Source organism: Triplophysa dalaica, chromosome 23 (assembly GCF_015846415.1).
Source record: "Triplophysa dalaica isolate WHDGS20190420 chromosome 23, ASM1584641v1, whole genome shotgun sequence".
Classification (NCBI taxonomy): domain Eukaryota; kingdom Metazoa; phylum Chordata; class Actinopteri; order Cypriniformes; family Nemacheilidae; genus Triplophysa; species Triplophysa dalaica.
The window spans coordinates 8,778,805-8,806,531 of record NC_079564.1 but is presented as its reverse complement, the minus strand read 5'-3'; the positions used below and the strand labels follow the sequence as shown (position 1 = coordinate 8,806,531).

The following is a 27,727-nucleotide window of genomic DNA, read 5'->3' as shown; positions in this document are numbered from 1 at the left end:
TAGAGATGTTCTGATCAATAACCTACTTTGATATGCAAACAAGCAGTGCAACATTGTAAACAGCAGTATTCTGTTTAATCATGATGGACAATAAAAAACTTCTCCGTTGAAAGTCAACAACGGTTTGCTGTTTATAACATGATTTTATTGATTAGATCTAACTGTGTGAACATAATTATTTTCTGGTATTTGTGCTGTGCATGGGGGAATAGCACACAGTGTTCTGTTTCTATGATATGTGACCGTGTCTTTAAATTATTGATACCATTAAAAGCAACTTTTAATCAAGACAATTTTTTTTAATTTTAAAACTTTAAAATGGTTTTGTCATTGTCTATGTCGCTCTATGGAGTTCCTGAACAAAACACAAAATATGTTTTGTGGATTTTGGATGCAAAAAAGATAATTACTTTGAATACAATAGTCTGTTACTACTTGTCCTCACATGATTTGTCTGGTTTTACTCTAAAGGGACATTAAACAATTGTTACATTATGAACATCAGTTTTTTAACCGAACTTTACTCGTTTTTGTCCAATTTGATAAAAGCTCCTGAACTTTCATTTTAATTTGGAAAAATAGAAGGACTTTTATCTGCAGGACTTTTATTCTAGTAGGCAAACCCTAGCCTGCTTCCGTAACTAGACCAACGTTGTATAGTTGTTGTCGCCCCCTTTTGGTCCTGTTGAGAATTATTTATTTAACACTTAATTCACTTTCATTTTCACTCTCTCTGCTGAGTAACAGTGACATCTCGTCGTTTCTACGATCACAACGGGATATCGTCTTCATAGTCGTACTTAGGTCCCACAATAGTGAGAGTAAGACATAAACTTAATTGCAAACAGTTTTTTGTTTAAGTTTTGCACCAATAAGACAAATCGACACAATTATTTTGCAACAATGACTTCCTTAGACATGAGTCCCGCCTCTAAAAAACAGGTAAGCCTCGTATTTAGGCCTAAAGCTGCTTTAAACCTATTTAAACCTGTTAATTCGGTGAGAATATTAAAGATTGTGGCTACATATGGCCTACGTGTCAATGTTGTCATACCTTTGTGTTCACTCTCGTCTGTGTGTTGACAGCATGTGCTAAAATTTTCTCACACTTCCTGTGTTTTACAGGTGGATGGATTCGCTCAGAAAATTACCAAAGAGGTAAATATAGATTCACTAAATTTCCCAGTCTCCCTTGCAGAAGTTAACTAGTGTTTTATTGTGTTATGGAATATTGTTCATAATTTAGTTGGAGACTGTGGTTACTTGTGTGATATATTATGAGTGTGGCTCATGTATTTTTATGTTAATAACTAATGTTTCAATCCTTGCAACAGGCCGAACAATTGGTCTCCAACTTTTTCCCCAAAAAGATTGCAGACATGGACAATTTTTTAAAGGTATGAATTAATGAATACATCATTAATAGAGATCAGATACAAAGTAAAGCTGAGAGCTGGAGCTATTGTTTAGCTTTAATGCTGTGTGTCTTTACATTTATCTTGTTATATTTTCTAGGCATCACTGAGCCTGAAGGATCTGTCTGTCATCAAGGCTACTTTGGATATTCCAATCCCAGACCCTGCCAAAGAGGAGCTCAAGAGAAAGAAGAAAGAGGAGGTCAGCAGGACATTCTTTTATTATTGAAAAAATTTATGATTCACATTGACATCTTTGTGAATGATATCATGCCGGATTTTTATATTGTGTCTTAATACCATGGTTCGAGTTAACTAATCGATTATTTGAGACAAGTAATGGCTTTTTATTTAAACAGAAAGCTGCAAAAGATGGGAAGAAAGATGAAAAGAAGGATGAAGAGAGCGATGAAGGTAAAAATCCTTTAATATGAATTCATCTAGGAAAATGAAACTGAAAATGTTACTTGCACTGTTCCATTTTCATAGTAAAAAAATCCCCTAAATATGAGCTTGAGAGTAATTTAAAGTCTAACAGCAAGGTAGCACCGTGAATTTGCATTTCATGGTAGAAATATTTAAAGGAATAGTTTACCCCAAAATGATTTTCATCCATCTGTCATGCATTTCTAAGTGAGATTCCTGGGGACCATTGAAACCATTGAAATGCTTGCCAAACCGGCCCAAGAACTGTTTGTTTTCCTAAATTCTTAAGATTTTTTTTTGGGGTGTTTACCAGAACAAATAATGATTTCTACTATGGTACCCCAGAAATCTCAGTTGCTAACATTCTTCCGAATATCTTTCTTTGTGTTCAACCAAACAAAGACACTTATACAGACTTGGAACAACTAGAGAATGAGTAATTCATGACAGAATTTTCATTTTTGGGTGAACTATACCTTTAAGAAAAGTTGTGAATGTTCATCCATCTGTTACCTAAGAATGTAAGTTAGAAATACGAATGATGGTACATCTAATGATTGTGTAATAATGATCTTAATTCTAATCTTATCTGAAAGGTCCTCCATGTGGTCCTGTTGCCTGCAATGAGACAGTAGAGAAACTCCTCAAACAGATTAAGCCTGAAATTCAGACTCTAAAGGAGTGTCTTAACACGGTAAATGATTCATCTGCTTGTATTGTCATAGATAGACAGTAGAATTTGCCTTATAGCATTTACTGTATATAGTTCTTCAGTTGTGCACAGTTATTTGATTTTATAAATACAACATTGTACATTGTGGCACTATTTGCATCTTTGTGCAGGTGTCAATGTGGTTACAGCTACAGATCCCCAAAATTGAAGATGGGAACAATTTCGGAGTTGCTGTACAGGTAAAAAGAATTGAATAGTCAGCTGAATATTTATTGTGCTTCCTAAAGTCATTTAGATTAGAAGTTGTTGATTCATATAATGCATGAAATGTGGTTTTATAAGCAGAATGTTATGAGTGACTGCAAAAATGTTTTCACAGGAAAAGGTTTTTGAATTGCTCACCAGTACTCGTACCAAGATTGAGGGATTCCAGACACAGATTTCCAAGTATGACACCAGGCTGCATAATAACCACAAAATTAACAAAAACTCCTTTTTATAACTTAATTATAGAAGCATTTCCATCAAGATTATGCCATTTTTGTTCATGTGACGGACAAATAAATGTGATATATTTTGTATAATCAGGTACTTCAGTGAAAGGGGAGACGCTGTAGCCAAGGCTTCCAAACAGCCACATGTGGTGAGTTTATTGAAATAAGATCCATTTCTAACTAGCTGAAAGAAAACGTTGTTAAAATAATTTTTTTGCCCAACTTTAGGGAGATTACAGACAACTTGTTCATGAACTGGATCAGTACCAGTATTGTGAGTTACGCATCATAGTCCTGGAGATTTGCAACACTTACGTGAGTTGACACTTCACCTATCCTATAGATAATAATTCACTGCATCCATACGTTTCTTCCTTTTGCACTTTTTTATCATTGTGAATAAACATATATGAACGAACGTTGGCTTATAAACGGAAACAAAAACACCATACAAGGGTTATGTAAGTTCAGTCTTGCATATCTCTTGCTGTAATTGATTTGATTCGTTCTGTTTTGACCTCTAGGCTGTGTTGTATGACGTCATCATCAAGAATGTTGACAAGATTAAGAAACCCAGAGGAGATTTATCTTCAAAAGCGCTCATCTACTGAGAAACCGAGCCAATCTGCACTGAAAAGACACAAAAACACACACATTTACAGGAAGTGAAACAAGTCATATTCAATTTCACAGTCACAGTGCATTTACTAGATCTTTAATTTCATGCATCAAAAGAATCTACTGTTTTACAGTTTTTACTCAATAAAAAGGTGATAATATGTTTTGTGTGGTGCCTGTCATGTTTAGAACATTTACATTGTCGATTGGTTAACATAGCCCCAACAAACACTAACATCCAAAGTTGATTTCAGTTTTTTTTTTATCTGTATTTGAAACTTGGGGCAGTGTGATTATTTATTCATATCAGTGTTCTTATAAATGCAGTTTGCTTTGACAAAACAGAAGTTCAAGACAGGTACGTATATTTTTTAACCCTTCGACGCATAAAGGACAAAATCCAAATGTGTTTGACAAAAGAGCAAAATAAACACGATTTCTTATTAAAAAAAAAATACAGTTCATGCAATAAAGTGTTAAAAAAAGTCATAAGTGTTTTATATTTTTTTATGTACTTCTCAGAGCCTATACATTTATTCCAGCGTGCCCACTTTATAAAGTTTTACATGTGGTTTCCGAATGCAAAGCGCCTGCTTTTACAACACAACACCAACTTGGTTTCAAAGCATGCCAATACTTATAAAGTCCCTTCCATCCTAAATACCCCATAGCTCCTCCAACCAGCTGGGAGTGAAACAGAGGAAAATGTGCCAACAAACAGAGAATCAGAAATATCCAGAGACTCAACAACAACGCACACAACAAGAAGAGAATCCTCAGGGGAGCCCCTAGAGGCCTCCCTAAAGCCATACAGGGCTTAAAAACACAGATTTCCTCCGCAAGAATCAAACAACACAGGGATAGGATCAGAATATCATCTGATACCTCGCATCCCTGCCAATGTAGCCCTGCTTTGAGGCAGGCAGCTTTACCCTTTTCCCCTCTCAGGAGCAACAAGGCGCCAACGGATGTGTCAGAGTTCAGGGGGTCTTTGGGGGCTGCTGTTGCGCTATGTAGTGGCTCGAAACAGGTTCCCGAGGCATCCACGAGAAGAGAGAGCAAACGGCGAATGAGTGACCACATGATGCCTGTCACAGCGAGTCGAGAGAGATGACAGATGGAGTGAATGATGGAGTTACTGATGCAGTATGAGAGAAGGAACACAAAGGAGCCACAGAATGTCAAGGTCCAGCCCCAGCATGAATGCAGGAAAACCCTATAAGAGCGCATGATTTATATATTAGATATATTTCTGCAATATACTTATAGTTTAAATAATTACAAAAATTAAGAGACCAATCAAGTTTGGGATTTATTCAGCAATTCTGCATGTATGGGAATTCCAGTTCAAACAAACCTCAGGACAAAGGTCACCAACAGCAGTGTAAAAGACTGAGAGAATGCAAAGACGTGTGAGTCTGGGCCTAATGAAAAAAGCATGCTTATTCCATCAGTTATTCATTTTTTAACTTTAACTTAATTTTAAAATACATGTTAAAGTATTGTGTTGTTTAATGTGAATATCAACTTCCAACTAGGCCTAATCAAGTTCTGCAAACATTGCATTTTTTTAGTCATTTCGACCAGCTTGTCTCATTCATAATTTTCCACAAATTGATGCAGATAAAATATTTGCTTTATTTGAAATACATTTTGTAACTATAGTTCAAACAAAAAAAACATAATTTTACTTAATCATATATAAAAAGTAAATTCAGAAATTGAAAGTAAATTTGGTCTCTTAATTGTTTCATAGATGTTTTATCGGCTATTTTGTCCACAAAAAGGAGTTAATCTGCAAAACAGATAACGAATAATGTTTTTTTCATTATGTTCTAAGGTTTTTTTTGTTAGTTGTATAAGTTGCTTTTAAAATACTTTTACTTACTCAAAACAACCCAACTGCAGTAATCTGGTTTTGCAAATAAACTCTTGATTTATAGTCATAAAAAGATACATTTTAAAAACAACCGCATCATATAATAAATAATTATTATGATCAAGTCAGTAAAACTAGTTCTTGCCTGTAGAGGTAATGATTTTTGTTGGCAAATATGCTGTACTTTGAGACCCGGAGACTCAGAACAGGACCAAACATCACCATCACAAGGACAAGAAGAAGATGAAAATGCTGTCTGAATAACAAATGACCAAGTAGTCCAGCTATAACATCAGTAAATGTCACCAGAGCCGAGTGCAGAAGCTTGTTTGTAGAAGTATTAATCTTATAAATGATCTCCAGAAGCCCAAAGAGATCCATTCTGGTTTATTAAGGATTCCACTTCCAATGCATTTTAATAAACTGACAGCATGAATACAGAACTGAGGTCTTTATACCATTTGTCAGATGTGTGTTGTGGTCACCCTTTGTTTTTAGCAGAGCACAACCTGCTGGTTATGTCACACAGCTCCAAACATTCCCATCTTATCAGCTTCCTTTACCCAACACTCTCGTGTGTCTGATATAAAGCAGTAGAGTAGCATTGCTTTATCAGTGTATGTGGTCTTTATATAATGTGATATTTTGTAGGTTTTCTTTTGTAGAATTTAAACTGGCGGACCCTTGAGATGTGATTTAGACACCAAACAAGAACCAAGTTGTGTGCGTAAGTTTAATTATTCTTTATAAAACAATTGCTGAGTGTTTTAGAGAATTCTAAATGCACTTAAATCATAAACAAATCCAACCTGTGTCAAAAGAAACATTTGCAAACACGCTCACATACAAAGAAATTCACTCCTGTGGCTGTCTAATTCTTAAGACACGCTTTTTACATAATTAGATTTTTGACAAGGTAAAGATTTCTTTCATATAGAACTACAAAATCAAACCCTGAACATTAATAGCAATAAAATATCTTACAATATTTAATATTCTTGAAATTCTTTGAAATTAGCCATTTTTTTATTCTTGCATTGAGAACATTTGAATTATTTATAAATTTGTATTGCTTTTTTGGTAAAGCAAATGGTTACCATACAGCAGGTTTTCAAGCAATGTGTTTGCATTGTGCCTGTCTGAAATCATGCTTAAAATTTGTGAAACTCTGCACATACTGTAAGACTTTTACTTAAGCTTAAACCTGCATTTAAACGTTCACCTCAAGAGTTTAAAGGTGAAACAGTAGCTGTAAAAATGAAATCACATCATGCCTTCTTTCCATTCACTTTGTCATTGATGCTTTAGCTTAAACTTACATATTTGTATGATAATTTTCTTCTCAGTAGACTGAGCAATATGGAATCAAAAAATTCAAAATTCTCTGCACATAATTTGTTCTTTCTCGTTTTTTTTTTGCTTGACTTAATTTCTCCAGCATCCCTTGACAATCCACTGTGATGTCACCAACTCTGACATCATCAGCAGCCTTTTGTCTTCATTTCTACCCCTTCCACGCTCCTTCTTTCTCTGTCTGTGTCCAGTGGGTGATTCTGTGTGTGTTCCCACAAACGTATGGCACCGTCCCACTGCAGGAACATGACCGAAATTTTAAAGAGATAAAAGGGCCAATAAGAAATCAGTAATTCGGTGTCAACAAGAAAATTTCAACTAAATTATATGCCTGAATTTCGTACAACATTAAACATTTTCTTCAATTGACAGCCTTAAATAATGAACAGCAGACACAGACAACCGACATGAATATAATTGTTTTCTTAGTCATGTACAGTATGGGGCTATGCGTGTACAGAAATAAAAAGCAGTTTAACTTACAGAACTGCTGACCATGTTAACGTGATATGGGTGCCAACTGACGTCCCGCACACATGCATCATGGTTGGACAATTTAGACACGACACGTCCCGTCAGCACATCATAGACTAAAGGGAATGAAAGTCAGAAATGAGATTAAGAAGAATGTCAAAAGAGTGTTCAAGGTTTTTACTATAATCCCTACAAAAACAAGTTTGTTAAGATTATTAACAAAAAAAAACTGTGACTTTATATAGGCCCGCTTTCTCAGACAAGGCTTAGCTAATAATGTTTAATAAATGCACAAATATGTTAATTAAAGTCCTATTTTTTTAAAACCTGTCCATGGATCCCATGCACAACATTGATGGAGCGACACGACAATATGGCTCCTTCATTAGACATCTCTTCCTTACAGAACTAATGTAGTAGATCTGAATGACTTTGCAGACAAATGACTTACTGACGATTTTGCCTGTTGAACAGCCTGTGTAAATGAACTTTTGTCCAGTGCTGAATTCAGGAGAAAAGCGACTCCGAATGAGTGTGTGCAGAACCCCGTGACCCCTGTAGGTCATCACAGAAGTGTCTCCCGTCAGCTTATGCCTCTTTAATGCTGCAGGGCAACAAAACAGACAAGTGCCCAATAAACAATAATCTCACGTGTACAATTTTAATAAAACCTTAACTAGTTTGTCTGACAAGTGTTTTTTATTGACATATTTTCTATATGCAATTAAATGACATATTAAGATTCAAATAATGTCAAATAAAACAAGCAATTAGCTTCATGCCATATTACAATAAGGGCTTATAAAATCTTTCAATTTGATATCTAAACAAACTTTCTAAACTCTTTTTAGGGAGTTCCTAACATCCTAAAAAGAAATAAATACATAACCAGTCAACTTGTTTTACCGTTTATAACACATAAAAAAACATATTAAGTTACTTTACAGTTACACAAACACACCTCTCTGTGGAACCTGCTGCCAGCGATAATCCCAGTTCTGTTGTGTGACTGCAAGCCTGGAAGCAGCAAGACCCTCTTTTGGTGAAAACTTCCTCACGTCCCAAAGCTTAATGGTCTGATCTTTGGAATTACTGATCAAATATCGAGCGTCACCCTTCAGGACAACATACAGTACAAATACTGCTTAGTGCATTACAGACACTCGGGTAGATGCTTTGGTAATAAAGCAATGCAGTTATAGGACAGTTGAGGGTGTCATTTTGTCAGTTTTTTATATTGGGTGCGGTAATGTTTTAGTTTAAAAGAGAAGAACCTGATCATTTTGAAGGGGATGACCACACACCTTTGGTCATTTTGTTAACCTTACATAAGATATTTATTTATTATTCACAATGTTACGGCATCCATATTTTTGATAATGACACATTATTCCATTATTGCTCTAGTGCTGAGGTCTTTTGTATGTCAATGACACCACTAATTCATTTTGGACAGTAAATACCTTGCTGTGTATGAATGTGATTCCATCTCTGTGTCCTGCCAGATGACCCACAGGCTGTGGTCTGTCTTCTCTGAGTGTTCTTCTGTCCCATACCTTGCAGAGAGCGTCATCACTGCCTGAGAAAAGCAGCTGGGAAGAACTGTCTGCAAATGCTACGGCATTCACATCGTCCTCATGAGCTTCAATCTGAAAAACAAAAGGAGAGACATTACACGATAGTCGTTCTCATACAATACGACAATATCTTGCAGAACTTGTGTTGTTCATGTTTTCACTATATCAGTCTTGTCATTTAATTCAGAGCGATAGAGTTTTATTTTACTGTGAGCAGTATACTGTTGAGGTTCAATAAGATCACGTCACAGAAGCTTTCAAATGCTAGTTTACTCATTCAGCATGTGTGTCATACCTTTAGTGTTCTCTTGTTTTGTTCACGATCAAACACATACAGGCAACCATCATTGGCACTGTTTGATAGAAATAAATGCATTTCAGGACATAATAAAGTAAAAAAAAAAAAAAAACTGTGCGTGAAATGCTTGTTAAACAAGAAACTAAAAGTCGGAATTGTAAAACTCCTGGTATGTAGATCACAAAATAATATACTGACCCGCCTAAAATCTCTTTCCCATCTGTGGAAGCGGCCAATGAGAAAACACAGAACCTTCGTTCATCTGGCCTGAAAGAGTAACAGATACCGGTCAGCATTAACAAAACTATATACAAAGACAACTAAAGTCATGTAGAAAATTAAAAAAACTATAAACATATCAGCTCATTTCACAAAACTCTATATTACTTGTAGATGAACAGAGCAAGACCAAATATCTAAAAGCATTGTTACACTTTGTTTTCACAATCCATCACCATCATATATGCTACAAAGATACAGTTTAAACCATGATGTGGATTTAATGAGATGCTGCTTGGTTGTGCAAAAAAACCTGTTGGCAAAGTAAACTGATCATTTTGTAAATTTTTAAAGCTGGGATGCCACATCTGTCCAACAGTAGCATTCTGATTCAGTTCATCAGTAAATGTGTAAAACTGTATTAAGCTCAGAAAAAAATATAAAAATACAACAGTTATGTTTACTTTTATACAAATGTCACTTTGCCAGCATGTTCAGTATGGTTAGCTCACAGTAATGTGATGGATGTGGTCATGAATTATTATGGTGATCTGTTCTACTGTATGTTATCCACATGAAAAGAAAGCGTACACATGATTACCTGAGATTAAATGCAATAATGTACTATGAAGGAAACACTAACTTGAGGTCTAGAGCGCTGTGTGTTTCATTGTCCCCATCAACACTGCACACATGAACTAAAGAGAAGAAATACACACAGATGTGCATCGGGACATTCACGTTCAGTCTCAAACAAAGCAGTAGGTGTAGATGGCTTTGTCTTACTGTAGTCAGACCAGCTAGAGTAGAGCACGCACTGAGAATCAGGGGTAAAACACACATCCAGAACACTCCAGCCCACGTCTCTGGCCTTCACAGTCTTCTTCAAAACGAAACGGCCTCTACTAGTGTCATACAACCTGATGTTTTGATCTGAAACAATAGAGACAGAAATACTGAATTAAACTGATTTCAATAATCAATGATCTGTAAAATGTGGATTGGAAAATGAAACATAGTTAATACATGCTAATCACATTTTAAAGGATCTATTGATAGAAAGACAATATAATATACATAACAATGTCTTCGGAGGTGTATAAAAACCTTACACAATGAAGCGTTGTGTTTTTATTACCTTAGAATGAGATATTTCTATCTACACGGCGGGTCCCCTTACATGGAATTAATGTTTTTTCTACAGTAGCCCTAAATGGACAAACTGCTCTACAGAGCGTGTTTGGTAAATACGTCATCTCTTAAAGCAAAGAAGCGAAATCGTGACAACATCTTAGTTCTGTGTCAGCCACCGTAGTGCTCCGAAAGGGAGGGGAGAAGGTTAGAGTGACCCGTTGGTTGCAATTTGTAACCTCACCACTAGATGCCGCTAAATTTCATACACTGGACCTTTAAGAAATCAAGAGTTAAGAAATCTCTTTTTCACCTTGGCATGCAGACAGGAACCTGTTTCCATCATCACTGTAGACCCCACAAAAGACTTTCTGCTGATATGTGTCCTTGTATACCACATGATTGGGTAGGAAACTGTGACAAAATGTTTATGAATTACTACAAGTATGCATAGGACTGCTCAGTTTTAGAAGCGGAATCAACAATCATCTTCCAACTTCAAATGTACTCTGGGTCAGTACAGTATTATGTACAAGATTGTAAAGCAATGGCAATGCATCGGTATGTGTGCATAATACTTACTGTGAGCGAATACGGCTGCATTCCCCGTGAGAGAAACTTGACCCGCGACACCGTCCCTGTTCCCGCTTCAGCAAGCAATAAACAGTAAGTTCACAGCAAGTTGCAAGCAGCTCTTTCAATATTTCTTTACATAAAGTGAATAAAGAGCTCATTTAGATTATACTAGCATAGACCCGTCTTACCTCTGCCAGCATGTGTGTGAAACTGCGTCTGGTCTTTAAATCTGTGGAAGCAGTAGCAAGCATGATCTGAGTGTGGATTTCACTGCGATCCACCTGCTGTGTGTCTGGCTGGGCATCCACTGAGAAATGAAACATGGTACATGACATTCAGAAACATGTGGCACTTAGTAATGTATATTCCATTGTGTTTATAGGGATCACACTCACCAGGAGGGTCATATCGATGCCCCAATCGTCCATCCCAGGCTCCATCGCTGTCCTCATCTGAATCTGAATATGATTGCACGAGTTGAAGGCCTGTCGCACCACTTCCATGGACCAGGCGCACCTGGCCCCTGTGGTTGAGAAGAAGGATGTACACTTTACAATACACGTATTACACAAATAAAGTAACGAATAATTAAAGGGGAAAACTGTTGCATTGCCAGACATGCTTTGCTCCAGATGCATTGCATGTGGGGTATGTTTTTATTTACCTGCGCAGTAAGTACGCCAGAACTTGGGCTAAGTCTACGTCGTCTTCAGATCCTGATGGTCTCTCTGGCTGTATGTCGGTCTGAGTGCGGTCGGTCTGGTTGGAATTCTGGTTGGGTTCGGGTTCTGACTGGTCTGGGTTGTTGCCAGAGCCCCGACCAGACATCCCAGAACTGGACTGAGAGCCCATAGACCGATTGTCTTCTGAAATAAAATACATATTTTTGGTTACAAACTCTGCTTCCCTACACAAAAAAAGGGGAAAACTAAATAAACAAGATTAAAGATACATCTTACGGAAAGCATTACCTGTTAATAAAACATTTGGTCACACTTTATTTTAAGGTCCAATTCTCGGTATTAATAAACCATTAACTATGACTTTGCCTTAGTAAACTTAGTAAGGTAGTTGTTAGGTTTAGGTATTAGGTAGGATTAGGGAAGTAGAATATGGTTATGTTGAATAAGTGCTTTATAAGTACTAATAAACAGCCAATATGCTAAAAAATCCATCTATTAAGCAACAAGTTAATAGTGAGAATTGGTCCCAATACTAAAGTGATACAAAACATTTCAACAGGTATTGCGATAATATTCATTAATATGGATTGTTTTGAGTCTTAACCTTTGAATGGTAGAATTTGCCAAAACACAAGAATTGAAATCTTTTAATGTTGTAGATTTTGAAATATATTTATTGTTTAATTGTCTGAGAAAATGACATCCTTCATAATATACACCAAAATAATAGGAAGAATGTTGCCTGATATGCATAAATCTATTTCACTAAATCAACACTAAAGTCGTGCATAACATTGACATTATTTATATAACTGATTGATGAGGTCAACAAAGCTTACAAAAGACTGTGATATAAGTTAACTGACAGCAAAATATGCAAAAATGACAGGCTAGAACGGAACACTGAAATGACAAGCGAAGAAAACTCCACATAATCATCTTACAATTATAAACGGAAAGCTTAAAAAAGCGAAATTCATAAAACATTTATTATTTTTAATATAGGCCTAAAGAGTCCTTTGTTTATTAGTTAGCGAACGAGCTAGCAGACAGTAACGTTACGCGACCTACAAAAGAGACCTACCAATAATGTGATATCAGTGCTCTGACAACTGCTATACTGGGTTTATTTCTTCTTGCAGACTTCGGAAAAACAAGAAAAAACGTTGCAAAAAATGTTTTAGTTCACGATGTTAAACGCTTCCGTTTTCCCTGAGCTGTTGTTTTTTTAAGTCTCTCCATGTTCGTGACGCGCCATGTTGTTTACGGTTTCAAGACTCGCCTTCCTCTGGTCACGTGACGCACGTAACTTAACGCACAGCAAACAAGAACCAGTAGATTGACGTAAGTGTGCATGTAGGTAACTAACAGCAATCCAGTTTTTATTAGTTGATCCATTGCAAGTTATTGCGTGTATTTTTCATACCAAACCATAAGTTATTCCCCATAATATTGTATTCAAAGAATTTATGTTCCTTTAAAAAAATATTTTATTTCCCCCATAAGGTGTTTTTTAATCATAAATCAGACTTAAATACCAAATGTAGGAGTTTGTAGGACATACAGTTCCAGTTGCACCAAAGAGTATAGAGTATATTGCACAGTTGTTTTTCTAGGCACAGGTTGCACTTACACCATCAGCCAGTTTTCTGCTGTAAAATAGGTTATTTAATTTATATGCCATATTTATGCCGCATGCAATGGTTTATCTCTATATTCTGAACTTTTTGTAGAATCAATGATCAGTAGATATTGATTTTTATTATGCTAAATAAATAAAGTATCGTTGTCATATGTCGTATTTTAATATTTTTTTCACGTTTTATAGGTCATTCGTTTTGATAAGTCTTATAATGTCGCGTGTAACGTTACACCGCATAAATAAATAAAAATCTCAGATCAGTAGCGATGAGACAGAAGGACTTTTAAACACACATGATTGAACCGGAAGTATTAAGGTGCATCCAGTGCCCCTGGTGCCTGTATTTCTGGAGAAACTTGTTCTGTTTTTTTAATATTCGTGGTAAGTGGTTGTACATTTTGTATTCACAATCTACGGTTGGACGTATTATTAGCAGATCCATTTAGAGAACATAGGAGACATTTCAAATAATACTTGTTGAAGCAGTCCGTTACTGCTGCCGTAACATAGTGTTAGCCAAGTAAAGCGAGTGCTAGAAGAAGCCACAATAAAGTCACTTGTATGAAAATGTAAAGCTTTTGTTTATTGTTTACCTGCTCGTCTGTCGAGTTAATTGTATCTATTACATATTATTTTGTGTGCCTAAATTCTAAGCTAAGTTTCATTTTCTTTTTCATTTGCTGCCTCGTTAAAACGTATCTCTTTGCCTGAGCATTTCTGTACCCTCATGTTTGTTTTCTGATGTTCGCAGAAGTAGGACGGTGTCTGAGAAAGAATGGGTTTGTATTTGACTTATTTCTTTACAAATAGAAAATAATAATTATCGATCAGCTATCATGTGCTATTTGTACCTTTTTAATTCATTATAAAGTTTCTTGTATGACTTTGCATATCTTCAAATTGTTATTGATCTCAAAATAGTCTGTAGACCTTTATAAATGTTACTTTACTTATGTTCCATTAAACTTCCCTGCCTTCACTTTGTGATCTGTTTCTTCTATTAGTTTATATACAATTTATTTGTGCAGATGTTGAAGAGAGGAGTTATGGTGGCTGTGAGGGCCCAGATGCTATGTATGTAAAGCTGATCTCTTCAGATGGTCATGAGTTTATTGTTAAGAGAGAGCATGCCTTAACCTCGGGCACAATCAAAGCTATGCTGAGTGGACCTGGTGAGTGTGATACTGTAATGTTTTAAGTTTAGATGTTATGAAACTGCTTGTTTTTATTGTGGAATTCAAACCTCGTTGTTCAATTATGTTTGCCCGCAATCTAGGTATTTGTAAGAAAACTTTTATATTTTGCATATTTAAATTATTATTATTATTATAATTTTTATAACACGTCTGTCACATTGAAAATGGCATCGCCAAGATTTTCAATATTTTTTGTTTCTTTACTCCTAGGTCAGTTTGCTGAAAATGAAACCAATGAGGTCAACTTCCGGGAGATCCCATCTCACGTTCTCTCCAAAGTGTGCATGTACTTCACCTACAAAGTTCGTTACACCAACAGCTCAACAGAAATTCCAGAATTTCCCATTGCCCCTGAGATTGCTTTGGAACTGCTCATGGCTGCAAACTTCCTAGACTGTTAAAATGTAAAGGGAACATGTATTATTCTATGATGATCTTGCATGCCAGTTATACATGTATCTGTGTTTATGAGTGTGTATTTAAGTATTGTTCTTTTGAATCTTTGCGGTTTTATGTGAACAATAACAGTTTGTTTGTTCTTTGAATGGATAATTTGTTTTAGTGTTTTAAAATGTTCCATGTCTTTATTATTTTGTATTTGCTGTTGCAATTGGTTTAGTCAGCAGGAATAAACATGAATGAAACTAACACCTCTCTCTTCAAACTCTATTCCACTGTGGATACAGCACCCAGAATAACCAGCATGACATCAAGGTAAAAGAAAGCTCTCCCTTTATCCCCAACGTAATAGCCTTTAAGGTATGCATACCAAACTACTATTAATTGCGTTATAATCTTGCTCATCTGCAAGTCAAATGTTCTCAACATCTGAACAAATTAGACATTTTGTCGATGGGACAAAAGTAGAATTACATTTATTCTACAATAAACAAAAACTGTTCTCTTCAATTGTTCTCTTTAATGAAATGATAATGCAAATAATAAAGGATTTATTTCCATGCTGTATGGTAGTACGGGCGGATCTTTTTCTGCCATTCCCTACTTTGGAGGTAGTGGAGGGTTTCAAGCCCCACCTGTCCCCATTCGGCCCAAAGAAAATGGTAATAAACTTTAGGTCCACTGTCTGTCTGTTTCGTCTGCTGGTGCCAAATATCCAGTTCTATTTTCATGTCACAAACTTATACATTACTAACTTTAATAACCCCTACCGCCTCACCACTTTAAAGTTTTTGTTTCCGCTTCAATTAACATTCTGACGTGAAATCATTCTCGTAGGGTACTATGGTTCCACCTGATATATTCTTCGCAGTCTGATGTTGTTTTAAATAAGGCTTATATTTAAATGTGCCTCTGTTTTGAGTGTATTATCATCAGTCCCCTGGCATGGTTGTCGGGTTGCTGTTCTGTTGAACATCAAACCAGGTCCCTCCATTTGTCTCGGTCATGTGCTATTCCCTGAATCTCTGCAAAGCTTTTCATAGTCCATTCTGTAATGTTGTCAGCCCTCTTCTTCCTCTGTGTGCCCCGTCTTCTGGCACCTGGGACGCTACCTTGAAGGATGTTGTGGACAAGTTGTTAGCTCTTATGACATGTCCATACCATTTCAGCTGATTCTTTCTAACTGCAGTGAGTAGACACCTGATGATATTTCTCACTGTTTCATTTGTGATATGGTCCTTGCAAGAGATGCCAAGGATAGTTCTATAGCATCTCATTTCTAATGCCTGTATTCTTCTTTGCAGTTTGGTATGAGGGTCCAAGACTCACAGGCGTATAAGAAGACAGAAAGGACAAGTGCACGTAAAAGTCAAATTTTTGCCATGGCCATTGACATGGCTGCTGTTGTTTGTGCTGTCCTTGCAAGAATTTCTGCTTTTGACCCATCTTTGCTGATGATGGCGCACAAATATTTAAAGTTCTTCTCAGTAGCCAACGTTTGTCCTCTCACTTCGATGTCGGTAGTGATCTGCTTGTGACTATTTGTCATCAGCATAGTCTTTTCATCGCTTGTCTCCATGCCAAAAATTGAGGATGTTTCTACCAGATTTCATTGCCAGCTAGCCCATCAATGTCGTCTGCAAATCGGAGATAGGTCATGTTTCTACCTCCAATGCTGACTGTGCCACAGTGGTTCTCCAGGGCCTCTCTCATGATGCGCTCTTAAGTGTATGTTAAAGAGTGTGGGCGACAGAAGACAGCCTTGTCGTACACTTAATGTTGTGCGAAACCACTTTCCCATGAAGCCCAGGTTGACTACTGCACTACTGGCCTTATCATACAGCTGTTTGATGGAGTTGATTATCTGGTGTCCCATATTGTACTTCTTCATTCTTACCCATAATGCACCCTGCCATACTCTATCAAAAGCCTTTTTGAAATCTATAAAGACATGATACAGCTCTTGTTGTGAGTATTTTTCACACAGGACTCTTAAGTTTAATTATTTCTTCTGTGGAATCAATAGAGAAGTGGAAAAATGACCAAATTTCCTCAGTTTGTCGAGCCCCACCTTTCATGTCTATATCCCCCACCGGACACTTTGAGAAACGCTGGGTTAGATCTAGGACCGTATCATCACGGAGGCGTGTGTCACGTGACGCTGACGTTGGTCGCCCTGCGTTACTGTGCGCCACTGATGCAGGGGGATCCATCATGGCGTCGATGCAGGTAAGATCATAGCTGACATTTAGTATTGTTATTGGGATCAATCTCACCTTGATCAGGATCGTCTCTACAGTGTATATAGTGTTTCGTTTAAACGTCTAATAAAGCGGTCGAATTGTGATACGTTATTCAGTAAATCATAACTTGTCCTCGATGAGCGCGAGCTGTCAGGGTGAGTGAGAATGATCTTAGCTTAAAAGCAACAGCTGGGGGGAGGACTCGTTATAACCAACGTTTATACTCCGAACTGTCATTTTGATTATTAAAATAAACGTGTCTCTTTTAGAAATACATACTGGATTTCTTGTGTATCTTTCACCGTTTCCACTTTTTTTTAATCCAGCCTTACAAGGTGATCAATTACTAGTGCAGCGCAGTAACTTATCTTTTTATTCCCTTTAAGTTATATATTAAAAATGTTTTCCGATCCTAAGAAAAACAGGGAGCATTTGGCTGTTTTTAAACTGTTAATGATTGTAAATGTTTGCATATAAATAAAAGTCGGAAGTGATGCAGTGCTACTATAAGTTTAAGTGTGTCGTTTACAATACACGCAGTTGCACTCCACCTAGTGAGTTGGCTATCTTGACAGTCATCTAAAGATGCCTGATAAGTGCTTAAGATAGTACTGTTATTTAACATAAACGAAGAAGATTGATTATGGCTGATTATTTTGATAACTTACATGTATCTACTTTCTTTTTTCTATTATCCATAATACATTTATTATTTTTCTCAACAGAAGAGGTTGCAGAAGGAACTTCTAGCTTTGCAGAATGATCCGCCCCCTGGAATGACTTTAAATGAGAAGAGTGTACAGAACACCATCACACAGTAAGAAGAGCCTCATATCCCGCCTCTTCATTTAATGTTTCATCACTCACTGTGTACTTATTGACAGGCTTTCTCACGTTTTCCTCTATCAGGGACTCTCACGAAAGAAACCTTTAAGAATCTAAAGCGGCGTTTAGTCTCTTAAGTTATTTCTTTGGTGTTTATTGTTTTATTGATTTTATTTTATTGTTTTATTTTTATCATGACTTTTGAAGCATTCTTTCTTGGGCTGGGTTGTCTCAGAGATTTGTATTTCTAAAAAATTAAAAGGGCTGTGTATTTACATTTTACTACTCATTTTTTAAAGAAACTGCTTGTTTCCATTTGATGTCTTTGAAAGCCTGTCTCAGTCTATCAGCTGTCCTGCCCAATGTATTGTATGTCTCCCACGTCTAATAAAAAATTAAAGGATTAAAGCGGTACTTCAGTACCTTAATCAAAATTTCCCCATGTTTAACTCACCCTCAAGGCTAACAGAATATGTTTTTTTGACGAATAATGCAGTTGGAGTTATAATACCACGTATCATTTTACGTCCAAGGGTTAGAATGGGAGTGTATGGGTGTTGACTTTTTGAAGCTGCAAAAAGTGCATCCATCTAACAAAGATCTGCTCGACACAGCTCCGTGGTCTTAACAAAGGCCTTCTGAAGTAAATTGATGCGTTTGTTTTAGGGGTGCACCAATATGTACATTTTGGCCGATAACGGATAATTCTTTAACACTGTAAGTCGATAACCGATATATTGCTGATATAAAGGGTCTAAATATTAATATAAAATTTCATAAGACTGACACAAAAACAAGGTGATCCTTAGTTCTCTTTTTAAGTACCAAGCCTCCTTTACAATAGTTAATGATTCTTTAACCTTCAAACTTTTCTGGTATGTTTTTTATTTAAAAAACAAGTTACAGATGTTCTTCTGGAGCAACCAAGAGAAATGTTCTTAATATCCACATGTCTCACAGGTCTCATTCAGCCATCAGTCTGATTTAAACAATATGCTTTTGTTCCTATAATTTACATATTCATAAACACTGTACAAACTGTACCTACAGTACATCCACAATGTTTTGCTAATAGGAGTAAGTGAAAGATACCACAGAAACACAGTACTGTACTGTATTTTAACTGTGAGTAGTGTGCAACTGAAGAAGTTTAACCAGAGTAAATTATATATGTTTTATCGGCTATAATATATTGGCCTAAATTTTATTATCCGCAGATACCGATATGGCTGATAATTTATAGCGCATCCCTAGTTTGTTTAAGAGAAATATCCTTATTGACAGCGCATTAACGTTGATGTCTAGCTTCCGTTATCTCTCGAATGCGCGTGAACCAGAGGCTTGTTTGTCTGGCAGATAATCCGGCAGATCGTTTTCTTCCAATAGGATAGCGTCTAATCTGGCAGGAGCTTTCGTCACCGTCATTTGAGGGATAAACAAGGCTCTTGTTCTTGCATTCGAGAGATGATGGAATTTTGAAATGAGTTTGAAACGATGAGTTATTACTAGTGTTCACACTATGTATTTCCTTTTTTTTTTATAAATCAATAATGATAAATGATTGCCATATTTGCTTGGTTGTTGCTCAAATAAAAGATCGGTGTTATCCATAAAGCTCAGGAACTGTCAGAAAATGGATAAATGCAATGTATTTTGTTCTGTGTTTACTATCAAATAGTTAGCCCTGTGGCTTTTAATGATGCATATCTTGTCAAAAACACACCATATAAACTACTAGTTTAGCAACTTGCCAAACATGTATGTCATGTCAAAGTGTTTGTCTGTGTTCAATGTAGTCTGTCAAGTTTTGGTAAGACTTTCTTTCTGTGATGTAAATATAAGCTTTGCTCAAAAGAAGGGCAATGGTGTTTAGTTGAAACCAAAGCTGCCTGTCACAGGGAATGATAGCCTCCCCAGCATCATGAACCAGAAATAAAGGTGAACAGATTATTTCATTACAGAGTAAAGCCTTCAACATTAAAGCAAGCCACCATCTGGTAATATAAGCTCTTAAACAAAACTAAATCATAATTCATACTGTAAATCATCCGAGGCAGAAATGTGAGCTTCTGTGCAGACGCAGCACTGGTGGTCTTGCAATATTTCCGCTTTGCCTCCAGGAATGTTGTCGCTCATCTGAAAATCCACTGCTGCTATAGATATATGATAATGTTGAAGCAGGAAACTGACATTGCTGATGTCACTATCTAATTTCCTGTAGCTCAGTGGTAAGAGCATTGCGTTAACAACGCAAGGTTGTGGGTTCGATCCCAGGGGATTGCAAATACCTATGTAAAATGTATTGGATAAAAGCAATGTGAGTCGCTTTGGATAAAAGCGTCTGCCAAATGCCTAAATGTAATGAAATGTAATTCTGGGATGTTGCAAGACTTCCGTAGTTTTCAGCAATTGTCACATTTGTGCGATAATGGGTGTTATTGAGAATTGAGAAATGTGTTTTTTTTTTACGGTTAATACATATAATAAAACCATGAGTACATGTTGACAAAAATATGAGAATAATCAGGAATAATTTAATAATTAATTTAATATGAATAATTATTGACTGAACAGCTAATTTAAGACCGTTTTTATATTTTACTCTATACAAATTTCTATTCATTTTTTATGTCGTAATACTTTAGTATGTGTTCCTTAATAGATTATATAGTTTTTTTATTTTGACTACTGTTCCTTTTATCCCATGTCACTTGATACATTTTGTTCCAGTTTGTGCATTTCTCTTCCAAATAACTGAATTCATGAATCTGTGTTGCGCTCTCAATGCCAAATGTTTTCTCCAAAGATATCAAGAGATTGTATGTTTTGTTATTTCAGTCTAAATAGGATTTAGAAGTAGCCAGAGTAATTGAGAAGGAGAGTTGTGTCAACTCCACTGACTTAAAAAATCACAGCAATGGCGGTACATGGAGACTCTCAATAGTTCCCGGAAGTTACTAGTAACACATGGAGCTGTGGCTAAACAGACCGATTGTGACAAACTTTTAACCCATTTAAAGACGTAAGTCATTTAATGAATAAAAAAATTGAAAGAAATAAAGCATTTAAAGAGAAAACATAACTCCCGGGAAATATCGGAAGGCTCCATGAATCACTTGACACACAAAAAATTCAACTTCTGTTCTTTCGACTCTCTCTCTCAACGCCTCTGGAAGTAGCGAAAGACATTGGTGAAACGCACACAAGCCAAAACAAGTGACACATTTCAGTGACACAATCAATTTATTTTCTGATCTGTCCATACTTTTCACTACTATTTTTCGTAAATATAGCTTTTCGTACATAATGAATGCAGTAATAAAAACAACGTAGTTTTTCCCTTATCTGAGACAACAGTTTGCGTGGTGTAGTGCTCTTCCTGCAGTTACTTTCAAGGGCACTAGACGCGTTTTGGAATAAGCCGTCAATCATTATGAGGCATGGGAATTACTGTCGTATTGAATGTAGCGGCGTTTTGGACTTTCAAATATGTCTCCGGACGTATATTTCTTAAAGCACACCATTCTTAAAGTCTCTCCACTTATTTGAAATAATAGGACGGGCGGGTAAAGATGATTGGCGTGCCGGCAGTTGACTAGCCCTGGCTTATAGTGTTAAAATGTTTAGTGAAAATGTAACATTATTAATTCTGTTTTAATTTTGCTTTATAGGTGGATTGTGGATATGGAAGGAGCCTCTGGTACTCTTTACGAAGGGGAAAAATTTCAGCTTCTTTTTAAATTTAGTAGTCGATATCCCTTTGACTCACCTCAGGTATGTAAAGAGTGCTTTTCATTTTAGTCGTATTAAAATAATGTATTTACATATTCACAACCAAGTACTTACCATTAATTATTACTGCTTTATACTAGCATGTGGCAAGATTAACAGACTGATTTTTAGGATGACCTCTTACAAAGAGTATTGTTATTGTGGCTTTTAATCCAAACTGCAGCCAAACAACACTCCACTATTACAAATTGATATTATGAACAACTAAGTGTTTATTATATTCTAATCTTCTTTCATGGTCCCACCATCTGTATGTATAACCCTGAATCTACCTACTGAAGTAAAATACTGGGATCAGTCCACGCAAGGGCATTTTTTTTTCAGTTTGTAGAGTGGAGATTTAGAGGCCAAATTTGAGGGGATTAAGTTTTATTTTATATAAATCCAACTATAAATAGTAGACTGAATTAGATAAACAAGCTCATACTATATGAAAAGGCTTATTTGTAATAATAACAGCATTACTGTATTCAGAACTGACATCCATGTCATGGATGTGTCAGTAACACAAAAGGAGCAACTGTGTGCCTATGTTATTTTAAATTTTATCTGTGATAAAAGACCACTTAAGACTAAAAGTGACAGATGATCCTTTTTGGTAAGCTAAAGTGGCTCTATCACTGTTTAAGTGCATTTAGTCGGATGTAAGATATTGCCTGTGTTTTTCCTGCTGACCATGAGTGCCCAAAGCTCTGTGGTTTTCCTCCTGTAAGTACTGGTCTGGCATTGACTCCTCATTTATCCAGCTGTCTCCACATCTAATAATCTAGCTGCCTTATGCCAATTGTGAAGACTAAGCACTATTTTTATTTCTGTAGTAAAGGAATAGTTGTACCTAACATCAGGGGCGGCGCTAGGGGTGGACTAAGGGGGCTGAAGCCATGAATGTTTTCAGTAAAGTCCTGTATGTTTTATTACCATGCCGTGTATGATTTACATTTAGAATCTTTTGTGCGTGCGAATGTTCATTTTGAATGTAGGTGCACTCAAGCAGAGAGCAATGCCTTGGGGCATGCATGTGGTGTGACACGTAGCTTTTTCTATGTGTGGAGCTGCCGAAAGATGGACCGACGACGAGGTCCAGGCTTTATAAGTTGTTTTTGCAGAGGACGAAATCCAACGGGAATTGTAAACGACCCGCAATGAAAATGTGTTCTTAAAAATATCGAGTCGGTTATACAAGCTGGGCATTAAATGACGATTTATGTGACTTCACCATTGTTTGACATAACCGCCCCCTCCTTGACTGGGAGAACCCGTCTTTAGAATGGAAACACAGACAGCAACAGGTCTGGGGAGAGAAAAATTCCTGGGACAAATTGTTCCAAATAATTTCGGTGGAAATGCGGCAAAAGAGAAAGTGGGGCGGGTCGCTTTTTTAGACATGAAATGTATATTCGAACACATATGTGGATGTCTCTCTGGGCTCAACCCTGCATATGCACTCACCCTAGAACCGCCCCTGCATAACATACACAAAAGAAGAAATCAACAAGCACATGTTTGCATGTCTGTATAATTTTGGCAGTCCCATGTTTGTTTAAAAGAGATGTAAAGTCTTCTGTGTGTGTGTGTTTACAGGTAATGTTCACAGGAGACAATATACCTGTTCATCCTCACGTTTATAGCAATGGCCACATCTGCCTGTCCATCTTAACAGAGGACTGGTCACCAGCTCTTTCAGTGCAATCTGTCTGTCTTAGCATTATAAGCATGCTGTCTAGCTGCAAAGAGAAGGTGAGTGTCTCACACCATAACCGTATAAGAGTGTTTCAATATGGGACATATCAGAGTTTTAGTTTGTTAGTTACTATAGTAGGACATTAAATGGTTTACTCAGCAATTTGTGCTTCCACTCAAAATCAATGGTTTACTGATTATATACTGTATGTCGTAACCTTGACTTTTTTGTAATTGACAGTCTTTATGACCTTAAAGCCAGGAAAGGACATCTAACCTTTAAATGTTGTGTACAATTTGTTTTCCAGAGACGGCCTCCTGATAATTCCTTTTATGTACGAACTTGTAATAAAAATCCAAAGAAGACAAAATGGTGGTATCATGGTGAGCACTAACATTTTAGTCGCCTATACAGTATGTGTAACTTTTAAAACGTCTATCTAGTGTTCATGTTTACATTCCAAACTGCCTTCTCTTCACAGATGATACCTGTTAATATGAACTTTTTAGAACTCCAGGAGGAAATAAGTCCTACTGACCTATAAAAGCACTTTTTTAAAACCTTATGGTCTCTGAACTTTATCCTTGGACTCCAATTATAAGCATGGACTCAGACCACAAAGATGATAGACAATCTCGGCTGTGTTTCCACTAACCAGTTGGATGCATGTTTGAGGAACAAACTGATGAAGAATGGAAAATTCATTTTTAAAGAGAATGGAAATGGACCCATTGTGGGGTGTTGTGGAACATTTTTAGATTTGCCCAAGGAGGATATTGATTTTGGTCCTGGACCACACATGTTCCTGTTAATCTTTAGCACTGGTTGTCTTGAGGTCCTTGTCTCTTGTGCAATAACAAAGATGTGTGCATATCTAGGCCAAGAATTAGTAATCCAAATCTTTTTTAATACGTAGTAGTGTCACAGTTTTAATCCCTTTGCTTTTCTTGTTATAATTCCTACTGAAATGATGTGCACTGTGAAGTGATTTAAGAAAAGTTTATAGTTTATTGTCATTCATTGACTTGCAGTTCTGCTGAAATGGGCAGCGAGGGGCTAGAGAATCCCGTTGATCTACTGTATATAGTTTAATTTAAGAATTGCTTTATTTTTTGACATGACTGCAAATGGTGGTTTAATTGTCAATCATTGTGACATCAAAACCAAAATTAAACATTGAACATCTAGGAACTAGCAGAGTCACTTCAACGTAGGTGGTGATATTTTACCCTTTAAAGAGGTATTTCACCCATAGACAAAATGTTGTCATATATTCATCCTTGTGTCATTTAAAACCTTTTTGTAACTCTTTCTTCTGTTTAATACAAAAGAATATATTTTACAAATGTCTCAAATGGCTTTATTCTCATACAATGTAAGTCAATTGGAGCCAATGTTGTTTGGTTTACAGTTTTCCTCAAATTATCTTCTTTTGACAGAATGACATGAGAGTGAATGAATGATGAAAAAATTTGTGGGTAAACAATTGTTACAAACTCTCTGCCACCCAACAGTCATATTCGATTTATGATTCATTGGCCCAAAAAAAATTAAGTTGCCCAAAAAATAAATTATAGCATTACTTATTTTTTAAAAAGCATATTGTGATAATATCCTTATTATGATTTCTTTTGCCATGATTGCCGTCACAATATCAGAAACTCTGATATTGTGACAGCCCTACTACGAACTTGACCTCTGCAATTTTACCAAATTTAGTTTGTTGTTTAGTTTTGCCATTGGCTGATTAAAGGAGAGCTAGGCAACCTCATATATTACATGTTGGCACGAAAGTTCTGTTCTTTTTTTTCTATATTATGTTTTGTATCGAGCCTACAATTCCTTTTAATATTTAATTTCTAAAGGCTTCTTCCTCTCAGTACCTCTTAGTCTTACTAATGTCAAAGTTAAGAAATTGCTAAATGTTTGGAAGTTTTTCATACATCATTTTGTTTCATTGTTTTATTTTCTGTATCCTCAACTGGTGTGAGAGTCCCTGTGGTTTGTATTTTCTGCAAGGTAAGGGTGTTGATTCTCTTGATTATATTTGTCTGGCTCAGGTAATTTTTTCCAAGGAAGGAAATAATTGTTAAATATAACTGGTGTTTTCCATTTGACTATTTTCTCTTAAAAGAATGTTACTTAGTTAAGAAAAATAATTACAATGGGAAAAAATCTATAAACTGCTTGTATGTTTAAATTGACAATTGTTTCACACTAAAAATTTAAATTGACGGCATGGTCTATATGTAGATGTATAAAGCTATTGCAGAGCACATGTTTAACAGTGTTTGGATCCTCTGTATTTTTCTCCTAATGAGTGGCACAAAGGACAAAGATTGTTTATATGTTTGCTAGGATAAAACACTATAGAGACAGATTTTCTATCCCCAAAAATGTACGTTTAATTTACGATATATGGTTGGTAATGTAAGAATTCACACTTGTTTGTTAGGTTTATACACTCCAAAGATGTGTTTCTTAGCCATCCTTTCAAATACTTGAATATATGTATTGAATATAAGTTGGTTGGATTTTTCCATTATCTGTGATAAAGTGTATATTCAGACTTCCATGTGAATCTGTCGATGTAAGTAAAAATGAGAATGGCCATTGCTTCCCATGCACACAATATCAGGATACTTTATTATTGCTCATGTTTTTATGACTACTGCTGAAAGAAAATGGGGCAGTTTCCCAGACAGGGATTAAGACTAGTCCTAGTCTAAAATAAATGTGAACGCTGTCCAAACTGAAAACAACGTGCAATGGCATATTTCAAAATACATAAGTGCCATTGAATTGTCTGAAAAAGCACACAAGTAAAGTAGTTTTTGAAATGCTTGTTTGTACAAATTACTTAAATGTCCTATTTTAACTAAGTCCTAGTCCTGGTTTAGAAAATTCCTCTCTGGGAAACTGCCTCAATGTGTTAAAATGACAACAGGGCAAAGTGGATGTAAATTATGCATTATGATGTGACACCTGTCACCATATGAAAGGATGTCAATAAGTTATGGTCATGTAGACTTGTTTGTCAATAGTTTTTTATTATTGTATAGTTTGGTTTGCAAGTTATAAGAGAAAATTAATCGAGGGAGATATTTCTAAGTCAGATTTTTTTGGTATGTGCAAATTATGCAAATTGTGCCTGTTAATTTAAAAAATAAAATACAGGTTTTGAGTAAGGTTTGAGTATTTACGACTGTATGACAATATGTATATCATACGACATTAAAAATATATATTTGTAAACATTTGACATATTGTTACATTAATATGCTAATAGTCATCAACAATCAACAATATGCAAGATTGAAAATATACTCACAAACAACCAAAGTACACAAAAAAGTACAGTGTTAATACCTCAAAATACAATAGTCTAGCGTGTGTGTTTTTTTAAAGAAATGTCATAAAGATGTAGTTTGGAGTTTAAATATACTGTACAGTGGACGAATTCATCGCAGGACTCCGGACTGCACCAACTATTCGACAGAGGAGGGGTGCGCTGTTATTTTGCTATGCCCAAATATGTCACTCCAGTGTTCTCAAAACGTGTTCTGCCTCAATACACATAGAAAACAACACATACTATTGACCTGTCTTATATAAATATAAACATATAATTCACGTTTTTGCATTTTCTTGAAAGAAAACCCCGCTTTTCATGCGGTGGTTTGCTCCTATCATCAGTTCTCTTTAGTGTTTGCCAATGTTGGAGGTGTAACTGGGGTCTGGCCCTGGACGAAGGTAAAGAAATATCATGAACTAGGTAGTCGTTTGAAGTAGCGATAAATTCATAATAACAGTTGAAACTGCGATCTGTCGTTTGGTTGTTGAGTCGATGTGCATCGTTCAGATATAAGGGGGGTATTTAGCCGTTCAGCCATGATGTCTGTACATTCCCAGCTGAGTTCAGACCCGGTGGCCTGTTTGCTAGAAATAAAAAGGCTGTGTTTCAATAGCCCGGGTGCTGTCTTGCTAGACAGTGTTTTTGGACGCCATAAACTCGTTCGGTTGTGCGATTGGGGTTTCAAATAGACCTCTCTAGACTAGTTCGTGTTACTGTTAAGGGCCGTAGCACATCACAACTGTGTGTTGTGTAGAGTTCTCTCATTGAGGCTGTACAG

At 36.3% G+C, this 27,727-nt stretch overlaps 6 protein-coding genes across 11 annotated transcripts in view; 4 read left to right on the top strand and 2 right to left on the bottom strand.

Moving 5' to 3' along the window:
• Positions 1–691: 691 nt before the first annotated feature.
• On the top strand, positions 692–3,787 carry psme1 (proteasome activator subunit 1). Its single transcript, XM_056738251.1, has 11 exons — positions 692–942; positions 1,126–1,158; positions 1,335–1,397; positions 1,516–1,617; positions 1,775–1,829; positions 2,438–2,535; positions 2,685–2,753; positions 2,894–2,961; positions 3,103–3,157; positions 3,237–3,323; positions 3,533–3,787. The coding sequence occupies exons 1-11, from the start codon at positions 904–906 to the stop codon at positions 3,617–3,619; spliced, it is 756 nt and encodes a 251-aa protein (XP_056594229.1). The 5' UTR covers positions 692–903; the 3' UTR covers positions 3,620–3,787.
• A 154-nt stretch (positions 3,788–3,941) lies between these two features.
• LOC130413210 (fat storage-inducing transmembrane protein 1) lies at positions 3,942–6,092 on the bottom strand. Of its 2 annotated transcripts, none has more exons than XM_056738249.1 (2): positions 5,651–6,092; positions 3,942–4,842 (listed from the first exon to the last, which is right to left on the bottom strand). In XM_056738249.1, the coding sequence occupies exons 1-2, from the start codon at positions 5,884–5,886 to the stop codon at positions 4,179–4,181; spliced, it is 900 nt and encodes a 299-aa protein (XP_056594227.1). In that variant the 5' UTR covers positions 5,887–6,092; the 3' UTR covers positions 3,942–4,178. The 2 variants fall into 2 exon arrangements, with proteins under 2 accessions (XP_056594227.1, XP_056594228.1); XM_056738250.1 differs by having other exon boundaries at positions 4,984–5,789.
• A 128-nt stretch (positions 6,093–6,220) lies between these two features.
• dcaf11 (ddb1 and cul4 associated factor 11) lies at positions 6,221–13,105 on the bottom strand. Of its 2 annotated transcripts, none has more exons than XM_056738246.1 (15): positions 12,901–13,105; positions 11,798–11,999; positions 11,529–11,656; positions 11,322–11,440; positions 11,140–11,204; positions 10,871–10,971; positions 10,213–10,359; positions 10,070–10,124; positions 9,406–9,474; positions 9,205–9,262; positions 8,796–8,981; positions 8,294–8,447; positions 7,784–7,936; positions 7,342–7,448; positions 6,221–7,094 (listed from the first exon to the last, which is right to left on the bottom strand). In XM_056738246.1, exons 2-15 carry the CDS (start codon positions 11,983–11,985, stop codon positions 6,987–6,989), a joined length of 1,638 nt encoding a protein of 545 aa, XP_056594224.1. In that variant the 5' UTR covers positions 11,986–11,999; positions 12,901–13,105; the 3' UTR covers positions 6,221–6,986. The 2 variants fall into 2 exon arrangements, with proteins under 2 accessions (XP_056594224.1, XP_056594225.1); XM_056738247.1 differs by having other exon boundaries at positions 11,798–11,996.
• A 618-nt stretch (positions 13,106–13,723) lies between these two features.
• On the top strand, positions 13,724–15,302 carry eloca (elongin C paralog a). 2 transcript variants are annotated; one of them, XM_056738532.1, is made up of 4 exons: positions 13,724–13,839; positions 14,210–14,237; positions 14,487–14,630; positions 14,865–15,302. In XM_056738532.1, the coding sequence occupies exons 2-4, from the start codon at positions 14,234–14,236 to the stop codon at positions 15,053–15,055; spliced, it is 339 nt and encodes a 112-aa protein (XP_056594510.1). In that variant the 5' UTR covers positions 13,724–13,839; positions 14,210–14,233; the 3' UTR covers positions 15,056–15,302. The 2 variants fall into 2 exon arrangements, with proteins under 2 accessions (XP_056594510.1, XP_056594511.1); XM_056738533.1 differs by lacking the exon at positions 13,724–13,839 and adding an exon at positions 13,854–14,027.
• A 117-nt stretch (positions 15,303–15,419) lies between these two features.
• Positions 15,420–26,849, top strand: ube2wb (ubiquitin conjugating enzyme E2 Wb). The gene is made up of 7 exons (XM_056738531.1): positions 15,420–16,241; positions 16,358–17,282; positions 18,022–18,113; positions 21,793–21,895; positions 23,495–23,650; positions 23,902–23,977; positions 24,076–26,849. Exons 2-7 carry the CDS (start codon positions 17,130–17,132, stop codon positions 24,087–24,089), a joined length of 594 nt encoding a protein of 197 aa, XP_056594509.1. The 5' UTR covers positions 15,420–16,241; positions 16,358–17,129; the 3' UTR covers positions 24,090–26,849.
• Positions 26,850–27,227: 378 nt separating this feature from the next.
• stau2 (staufen double-stranded RNA binding protein 2) overlaps positions 27,228–27,727 on the top strand; it is an 80,380-nt gene continuing 79,880 nt past the window's right edge. For all 3 annotated transcript variants that reach the window (XM_056738625.1, XM_056738623.1, XM_056738622.1), the window contains exon 1: positions 27,228–27,347. The gene's annotated coding sequence lies outside the window, so the exon portion shown is untranslated. The remainder of the gene's footprint in view (positions 27,348–27,727) is intronic.

Coding starts and splice junctions, on each gene's coding strand:
- psme1 (XM_056738251.1), top strand. CDS start 904: ATGACTTCCTTAGACATGAGTCCCGCCTCTAAAAAACAG. Junction 943..1,125: donor GTCCCGCCTCTAAAAAACAG/GTAAGCCTCGTA, acceptor TGTGTTTTACAG/GTGGATGGATTCGCTCAGAA. Junction 1,398..1,515: donor ACATGGACAATTTTTTAAAG/GTATGAATTAAT, acceptor TATATTTTCTAG/GCATCACTGAGCCTGAAGGA.
- LOC130413210 (XM_056738249.1), bottom strand. CDS start 5,886: ATGGATCTCTTTGGGCTTCTGGAGATCATTTATAAGATTAATACTTCT. Junction 4,843..5,650: donor AAAAATCATTACCTCTACAG/GCAAGAACTAGT, acceptor GCGCTCTTATAG/GGTTTTCCTGCATTCATGCT.
- dcaf11 (XM_056738246.1), bottom strand. CDS start 11,985: ATGGGCTCTCAGTCCAGTTCTGGGATGTCTGGTCGGGGCTCTGGCAAC. Junction 10,125..10,212: donor CTCTAGCTGGTCTGACTACA/GTAAGACAAAGC, acceptor TCTTCTCTTTAG/TTCATGTGTGCAGTGTTGAT. Junction 7,937..8,293: donor GCAGCAGGTTCCACAGAGAG/GTGTGTTTGTGT, acceptor GTTGCCCTGCAG/CATTAAAGAGGCATAAGCTG.
- eloca (XM_056738532.1), top strand. Junction 14,631..14,864: donor AGCTATGCTGAGTGGACCTG/GTGAGTGTGATA, acceptor CTTTACTCCTAG/GTCAGTTTGCTGAAAATGAA.
- ube2wb (XM_056738531.1), top strand. CDS start 17,130: ATGTCTATATCCCCCACCGGACACTTTGAGAAACGCTGGGTTAGATCT. Junction 21,896..23,494: donor ATCCCTTTGACTCACCTCAG/GTATGTAAAGAG, acceptor GTGTGTTTACAG/GTAATGTTCACAGGAGACAA. Junction 23,651..23,901: donor TGTCTAGCTGCAAAGAGAAG/GTGAGTGTCTCA, acceptor TTTGTTTTCCAG/AGACGGCCTCCTGATAATTC.